An 8671-nucleotide genomic window follows, 5' to 3' on the forward strand; every position below is an offset into this window, starting at 1 on the left:
ACCCTCCACGGCTGCCAGGGTACATCCTTGTGAGGGTGGACAACACCATCAGAGCCCATTCCTCTGTTACATCCCACAGGCAGCACTGAGGCTGTGCTCCTGCCTGCTCTGCCCTCTCTGTGCTCCTCTTGCTTCTTTGGCACAGGCTATGATTCCTGACCCCCAGCTGCTAGTGGCAATGGAAGAGGGAAAGAAAGGCAAACGCAGTGTCCAGGGGCACCCTTGACAATGTCCCCCAATAGCATCAAGGTGACTTTGCTGCTCACTTGGTTGTAGCCTTTGCTCAGAGTGCCCAGAGGGCTCCCATGAATGGCAGGGACAGGGTAAGGCTGTGGAGATGTTGGAGTAAAACCAGGATCTCAGGCTCTGAGTGTGTGTTTTGCTGGGACTCACTGTGCCGTTGCTGGCCAATGGACCAGGTGAGCCTCTGTAGCCACAGCCAATCTGCCACAAGCTCAGGCTCCTGTGTTTCTCTCCCCTGTCACAGGCAGGTGGGGCAGAGCTCACCTGAGCTGCCCACATGCCCATCCCCTGCCCGAGCCATTGCTGGGAAAACTGCCCACTCACAGGAATGTGCTGGACAAACTTACCTGAACCCAGCGCTGACCTGGCTTGGAGCAGGGGCTGGAGTAACCACCTACCTCAGTGCTAAACCTCTGCAGCCCCACTCCAAACCTGGGCGTGCTAAGCCCCCTGAAGAGTCAGGTCCTCACTGCCCTCACCCAGAGCAGCCAAGAACTGGTGGATTTGGAGTCAGTGGGCACGTCTGGACACTTGGTACCACGTGCTCCAGTTCCAGAGGCTGATTCAGAGCTCCTAGGACTGAAGCAAAACAAATGCCTGCCCTGATACTGTCTGCTTAGCTTAACTCTCTCTGTGGCAGCAGATTTGGAGCCATGCCACAAAACAGAAGGTGTGACCAGCACGTCACCCCACGGTCCTGCTGAACAATTAACCCTGATTTACCAAAATTGGAGATGAAGGGCTGCAAGCTTCTTTTGTCATCAGTGCCTGCGTAAATATTAACTCCAGTGTAAATCAGGATTATCTCTCTGATCTCAGCACAATTACTCTGTTTAAAAGCCGGGGTCTGATGCAATTTTGTGCCATCCAAAGGTTGCTCTGTGGGCTGGGATAGAGCATGGGTCAAAGGGGAGTGTGATCCAGACAAGCCAGGCTGATTCTTTGGACTCAGTTCAATTATTTCATTCTGTTGGAAGTGCTGTGCTCGTTAGGTGTCTGGCTTTAAAAAACATTTCATGGCGCTTCTGTCACGGCCCCTTTGGCTCCAAGATTCCTCGGAGCCCGTGAACAAGACTTTGGTCTGGATCAGTGCTGGTGACCCCGGTGCTGGCAGCTCTCAGTGTGCTTTGGCTCCGCAGAGGCATCTTCAGGGAAGGGGCTGCCTGCCTGTCCCTGGGTGTTTCAGTGCCTGAACAGGGACAGTTCTGCTGGAGCCACATCCCGAGGGGATCACCTGTGGACACAGCCCAGCAGCACCGAGGAGATGTGCTCTGGCTACATGTCCTGGCAGCCTGGTGCTGGGATGGGCACGGCGAGGCTTTGCTGCACACCCGGTGAACTCGAGCATTTCGTCCTCTCGCTCAGTTGTTCCACCACTCAGCAAAAGCAACTCATCCCCGAAATAATGAACCTTCTCTGGCCTGTGCTGCTCCAGGGCGGCACAAAACTCTCCTGCCAGACAGGGGAGAAAAACTGGAGGGCACCTTTAACCAGCAGGTGGGAAATGAAGGGCACAGCTGGAAACTGTCCCCTGATACCAGAGGTGCCTCTGCCAAAGGCCACCAAACCGGTGGCACAGGGAGCAGCAGCGCCGGGTCGGTGGGAGAGGCAGGGCCCTCTGCCAGCGTGGGGAAACACCGGGATATCCCCAGGCGGGGCCAAGGCTTCCACCGGTGACACTCGTGGGGATGCAGTGGGGGTGCTGGACACGTACCAGAACCCGGTGTCCCCGAAGAGAGGCAGGGCCCGCCGCTGTTGGCTTCAATGTGCCGCTAATGAGGTTCCTGATAGCGATGGGAGGCCCGGGAGTACCGGCGCGGTGCCCGGTGCCGTCCCAGCCCGAGCTCGTCCCGCTGGCGAGCGGAGCGGTGCCCGGGCCGGGCGGGGCCGGGGTGTCGGGGATGGGGCCGGGGATGTGGCTGGGGACAGGGACGGGGTTGGGGACAGGGACGGGTTTGGGGACAGGGACGGGGGTCCTGCCGCCCGCCCGCTCCCGCCCCCGTTACCACGGCGACGTTGTCAGGAGCCCTCGGGCCACGCCCCCCGCGCGGCCCCGGCCAATGGCGCGGCGCGGCCCGGCCGGCCCGCCGGTGACGTCATGGCCGGTGAAAATCCCCCGTGGCCGCGGGAGCGGCGGTGGCGGCGCGGCCCCGCGGCCCGGCCCGGCCCGCACCATGGCCAAGCACCACCGCACGCCCGCGCGCTCCGCCGAGCCCGTCATCGAGGTCAAGAGCAAGGTAAGCGCCCGCCGGGCACGGCGCCGGTGATGCCGATGCCGCTGCCGGTTCCACCGGGTCGCCACCGGGCGCCGTCGCCCCCGCGCCGGGCGGCACACGTGGGGCGGGCACCGCGCACCGGGGAGCGGCGCGGCAGCCAGGCCGTGCGGGCGCTCCGCTCCGCTGCTCTGCGGCGGCGCTGCACGGAGCCTCCCCGAGCCCGGCCCGGCCCGGCGGGCGCGGCGTCCCGCCACCGTGCGCTCTGCGGGGCCGCGGGATCGCTCGGCGCGGCCGTGGGAGCGCCGCGGCGGAGCGCCCGCCAGATGCGCAGGGCGCCGGTGAGCCGCGCCGGCGGCTCCCGTGTGCGGGGTGGCCCCGCCGGTGCGGGTGCGCTGGGTGCGCGGTCACCCCGGGGACACACCTTGCCCAGATGTGCTCTCGCCCAGATGTGCGCGCTCGCCGAGGCGCGCACACCCCCCGGCTATGCCATCACACAACTGGGCACCCCCAGCAAGGGGCGAGCCCCTGTTGTGCGTCCAGATGTGCACACCTGCATGGCTGTGCACTCGCCCAGATGTGATCTCTTGCAGACGTGTCTGCTCATCCAGATGTGCGCTCACCCGGCACACCCTTGCCCAGGCATGCCCTCACCCAGATATGCATCCACCTGTGCCCACCCACCATCCCCGTGCTTACCCAGATGTTCACACTCCATTTCTGCACCCTTATCCAGCTGTGCGCTTGCCCAGCTGTGCCCTTGCCTGTCCAGGACCCCTGTCGGGGTGCAGCGTGCCCTCCTTCCCAGGGCATGGGGGCCGCCGCCTGCCCCAACAGCCGGGGTGTGACCCCCGCGGGCAGCGCCATCCCCGCAGCGTTCCTCAGCCTGTTCTTAATTGGCTTCCCCCTCGTCGTGATGGAAGGAGGCATTAATTAACGCTGTTGCTCACCAGGTGCTCCGGCAGTGCCCGTGTCGCAGGGAAGGGCCTCCCGGCAGCACAGAGCCTGCCATGGCTGGTGGTGCGGCCGGAGGGTCCTTCCTCTGCCTCGGGGGCACCTCTCTCGCCCCATCACTTCGATGTTTGGGCAGGAAAACGCCTTCGCTCCTTTTACTTTGTTTTTGGGACGAGCTCTGCCCAGCTGGTGCTGCTGCCTTGGTGCTGCTGGGCTCTGGAGCCGGCAGTGCCCGGCTCTGCCTGCCCTGGGGCAGCTCTGTGTGGTGCCCTGCCTGGATCAGTCCTGCCGGCCAGAGCCAACCCTGCCCAGCCTCACCCTCAGCCTTCTCCTCCTCCTCCTCCACAGTTCGATGCTGAATTCCGCCGCTTCGCCATGAAACGCTCCGGCGCGGGCAGCTTCCAGGACTTTTACCGGCTGCTGCAGACGGTGCACCAGATCCCACGGGTGGACGTGCTCCTGGGCTACACAGACATCCACGGAGACCTCCTGCCCATTAACAACGACGACAACTATCACAAAGCCCTGTCCTCTGCTAACCCCCTCCTCAGGGTCATCATCCAGAAGAAGGGTAAGTGGGATGTGGAGAAGGGCGCTGGATCCGTTCTGCCCATCAGGAGAGATGAGCCACGTCCCGTGGTATCATACCTTCCAGCCACTGCTTTGGTGGATGGGTGCGGAGATGGTGGCACTGGGAGGCTCCCAGAGCCCTTCCAGGGCTATGGCACCCACGTGGGCTCTCCCTGGCAGCTGAGGGGCACCCGCCCCAGCCCAGCCCAGTGCGACCCGGTGAGCAGAGGCAGATCCTTGCAATTCACCCCTTTGAAGTCATGGTTTCCAGCCAAGATTGCGTGGGCTCCCTGAAAACACCCGTGTTATTCCTGTGAGCGCCATGCTGGGAGCCCCATCCAGTTCCCTGCCCTGAGGAGGCAACAGCCATCATTTTGGCAGAGCTCTCAGGGTGCCGCTGAATTTTAGGTCTCGGGAAGAGACTTGCTGCCTCCCTGGCAGCCCAGGGGCTTGCCCTGACCTTAGTGGCATATTTCCAGAGAGCCACTTCCCTGCACAGGTGCATGGAATCGCCCTGATAGCAGCATCCTGTCAAGGATGGAAGGCTCCCAGTGACAAACACTCTGGGTGCTTCTCTTCACAGGGGAAATGAGCCCGTCCCCTTCCACTTGGTTTAGTAGCACCAGGGTTTTCTCTTTAGTAGCATCATCAGTCAGCAGTGCACAGAGCCAGAACCTGACCCAGAGCCCCAGTTTTCCTGCTCTGGCACAGCATCCAGAGCAATTCCATGTTTCCAGCTCAGTGGTACAAAGTCTCTGGGTGAGGGATGATGCCGATGGCCAGCCCTGGCTGCTGTACCAGTTTTCCTGGGCTTTTGCATCAGGGTGGTGCGGGACGCCCTGGACGTGCATTTTCTCTGTGGCCACACGGTGTGGGGCCAGCAGCAGCAATCCAGGCTGCTGGAGCCCGTGTTGTGCTCAGGGGCTGTCGCTGCCAGTGCCGAACCATCCCGTTCCTGGAGCAATGCTTGGATCCAGGCTGTGGCACAGAGAGCTGGAGCAGGGGTGGGTGTGCCAGGGCTGCTGTGGGAGCATTGCTCCTGCTCCCAGAGCCACCTTGTCTGCTGCTGGAAAAAGCCTGTGACTGACCATGCCAAGATGGCACGGTGTGGAGAGCAGGAGCCGCAGCCCTGGCACTGTGGGCAGTGTGATAAGGAGGGTGAGGAGGCAGCACCAGCAAGCCCCAACAGCCGGCTGTGCCTGCGGGAGAGGGGCCAAGGGGCCGGCAGCACCACAGGGAGGTGTGCAGAGAGGCCAGGAGCAAGCCCTGGGTGAGTCACAGCTGATTTAAAATGGATCCAGGTCATCCCAAGGCTGGGCTGTCGTTGAACCGGTCCGGGTCGCTGAGGAATGTGGCTGCAGAGCCTCTCACAGTGCTGGGCACAGGGAGCTGTGCACACCTGTGTAGGTAGGTGTGCACCCATCAGTGGGCTCTGCAGCAGCCAGTCCTGCAGCAAGGGGGTAAAAAGCAAAGGTCGGGTTCCCCTCTGAGCCATCACCCCGTTGGGTGAAGCCATCCTGGCTGGGACGGTGGCACTGGTCCTCCTTGGCTGGGCCAAGGCTCATGGAAGGGGCAGGGGAGAGCCTGGGACATTGCCAGGGCCACCAGGAGGCTCATCCTTGGGGTGCTGGACCTGCCTGGCCCAGCCACTCTGTGCCCCTTGGAGAGGAGCTCGTGTGCTGAAATAGCTGTGGGAAAGCCTCCGCCGCCCTTCCCCGAGCTAAAAATATGCCAGGCTGTGTGTGCAGGAAGATATATATAAGCCAGGAGCCCTGGCAGGCTGGCTTGACTAGGGAGAAATCCCATGTCCCCTGGGCTTGGGGACATTCCCAGCACTCCTGAGGCTGGAGTGGGGTCTGGGTGCTGACCATGCAGCATCCAGGTCTGGACTCCCATATCGAAAGGGATGGGGAGAAACCAGAGGTGAATGAGGGGATGCTCCCCAGCACTTGGTGGATGGAGCCAAGGAGGATGTGTTGGAGCTGGGCCCCACAGAGCAGCCCCAGGGCAGGGTCCAGGAGGAGCATCAAACCCTGTGTGAAGGTGCATAAGAGACACTGGGATCACAATCTGGGATGTTCAGTGCCCCTGGGGATGCTGCAGCCCTGGGATGGATCTCCAGGAGCTGGGAAGTCTCTGACCTTGGAGATGGCAGGGTTCTATAGCACATGGTGGCAGCCATCCCCAGCCCGTGCCAGTGATGGCCCTGCTGCAGTGGGGCCTGGGGACTCTGGTGGTGGCTCCCAGGGTTGGACTCACTCTCAGAGAGTTGGCTGTCACTGCAGCACTCCTCATATCGGGGGTCCCCTCTCCCCAGACCCAAACTGGGGCATGGCTGCAGCTCCCAGGCCATCAGAGCTGGCAGCTCTAGTGTTAAACTGCAGAGTTTGGCTTAAAGTGTGATTAAGGCTGAATCACTGCCTCGATCCCACTAATCCTGGCCTGTGTATGATGGGTAATCCCAGGAGATGGGCCCCAGCGGAGACAGGCTGCAGGGAAAGCCAGGGTGATGCCCTGGGGAGGAAAAGCCGGTGAGACCTGTGAGCGGGGCCCTTCTGCTGCCAGCTCCCCCAACATCTGGGGCCAAGGGCACACGGTCTCATCTCCGGGTGGCTGCGGTGTCTGACCTGTGTCTTCCCTTGCTCCCTACAGCAGAGTCTGATGCCAGTGTCTTCGCCTCCAACTCCCTGCAGCGGAAGAAGAAGGGGCTGCTGCGCCCCGCACACTACCGGGCCAAGCCTCACCTCCTCATCGGGATGCCCCAGGACTTCCGCCAGATCTCCTCCATCATCGACGTGGACATCCTGCCCGAGACCCACCGCCGCGTGCGGCTCCACAAGCACGGCTCCGACAAGCCGCTGGGCTTCTACATCCGCGACGGCGTCAGCGTGCGCGTGGCCCCGCAGGGCGTCGAGAAGGTGCCCGGCATCTTCATCTCCCGCCTGGTGAAGGGCGGCCTGGCCGAGAGCACGGGGCTGCTGGCGGTGAGCGACGAGATCCTGGAGGTGAACGGCATCGACGTCGCCGGCAAGTCCCTGGACCAAGTGACGGACATGATGGTGGCCAACAGCCACAACCTCATCATCACTGTCAAGCCGGCCAACCAGCGCAACAACGTCATCCGCAGCAGCAAGGCCTCGGGCAGCTCCGGCATGTCCACGGACAGCACCCCCAGCCAGCAGACCCCCAGCCCGGCCTCGCAGTACCTGAGCAACTACAGCACGGCCGAGAGCGACGAGGAGGGCGACCTGGTCATCGAGAGCGACAGCGCCTCCCACTACATCCCCGGGGGCTGCCCCAACGGGGGCCCTGCGGACGGACCCCTCCAGCCCAGCCTGTCCCCGCACAGCTCGCGGGGCTCCCTGCAGTCCCTAGGCAGCCACGACGGCAGCCCCGGCCGGGGCAGTGGGCGGGAGGACGGCACCCTCCTCACCCTATAGCCGTGGGGTCCCGTGCCACTTGGCAGCCGGCTGGGTTCCCGCTCATCCCGGCTGGATGTGGACACCAGGGTGATGACATGGCTGGTGTGGAGCGGGGCTGCCCACTGCCCTCTCCCACCACCTGCGTCCCTGCGAGCCCTGCTGCGGTGCCTGCTCGCACCGGGCACTGCCCCTCCGAGCCCCCTTGCCCCCCCTTCCAAGCAAGTGGGGATTTTTAATTGTTTTCTCGAAATATGCATCATCAATTAATATATTGCAATGGACAGTAAAACCTTTTCTAGAAAGCACCGTGCCTGTCCCTGGTTCGTGTCACCGCAGGGAGGAGGGGACGGCAGGTGGGGACCCCAGCCCTGTGCACGTGGCAGTTCCTGGGAGTGGCAGCCTTGGCCTTGGCACACGCTGTGGCTTTGCTGCTGTGCTGGGTGGCCCCAGTGAGGCCCAGACACCTGGCCTGGCAGCAGTGCCCTGGCTGTCACTCAGCCCTGCAAACAGTGCTGGGGGTGGCACAGCTCAGTCCTCCTCCTCCAGCCCAAAGCTTGGGGTGGGGGGCCCATACCTGCCCCTCCTGGGGCTCCCAGCACCCTCAGTCCCTCTCCATAACCAAAGGGCCAAGCTGATGGTGGCTTTGGCCTTTGCTTTGCTATTGGCCTGGCTCAGCCCTGGACCAGCACCTTCCTGCCTGCAGGAAGGGACAGAGCAACACTGTGCTGCTGAGACCAGTTGGACTTGCAGTGGTGACAGTGACAGCTTCTCCTCCTGTCCAGGCTGGGAACGGGCCTGGGCAGATCATGACTGGCCATCCCCATAGTCCTGCACCCCCTCCTGCCCCAGCTCCTGCAGCATCAACGTTCAGCCCCAACAACTGTGGGGGCCCCAACCTGACAGGGCCCCCAGCCATGTTTGCCAGTGAAGCAACCCAGGCACAGGTCTGGCAGGGAGTGGGCATCTGAGGGCAGTGCTTTCCAGTCCATTTGCCCCAGCAGAACACAGGGAGCAAGACCCTTCATGGCAGAAGGGCTCTCCCAGAGTAAACCCCATGGGAAGTGAGCCAGGTGCCCTGGCCTGGCTCCCCTGGGGCAATGCTGGGTGCACACCCCGGCTGGCAGCAGAGTTGGTCACCTCTGCAGGAAAGGAGGGCTGCGTCCCATTGCCTTTGCTGATTCTCAAAACCCAAACCACATGCAGCTCCCTGTGCTGCTGTAGCCAAAATCTTGCCAGCAGCCACACAGGAGCAGCCAGGTTGGATCAGCA

General features: G+C 62.8%; 1 protein-coding gene across 2 annotated transcripts; it reads left to right on the forward strand.

The window, feature by feature from the left end:
* Positions 1–2396: 2396 nt before the first annotated feature.
* On the forward strand, positions 2397–7707 carry PARD6A (par-6 family cell polarity regulator alpha). Of its 2 annotated transcripts, none has more exons than XM_032701170.1 (3): positions 2397–2480; positions 3759–3981; positions 6633–7707. In XM_032701170.1, the coding sequence occupies exons 1-3, from the start codon at positions 2418–2420 to the stop codon at positions 7418–7420; spliced, it is 1074 nt and encodes a 357-aa protein (XP_032557061.1). In that variant the 5' UTR covers positions 2397–2417; the 3' UTR covers positions 7421–7707. The 2 variants fall into 2 exon arrangements, with proteins under 2 accessions (XP_032557061.1, XP_032557062.1); XM_032701171.1 differs by having other exon boundaries at positions 6636–7707.
* Positions 7708–8671: the final 964 nt, after the last annotated feature.

This window comes from Chiroxiphia lanceolata, chromosome 13 (assembly GCF_009829145.1).
Source record: "Chiroxiphia lanceolata isolate bChiLan1 chromosome 13, bChiLan1.pri, whole genome shotgun sequence".
Classification (NCBI taxonomy): domain Eukaryota; kingdom Metazoa; phylum Chordata; class Aves; order Passeriformes; family Pipridae; genus Chiroxiphia; species Chiroxiphia lanceolata.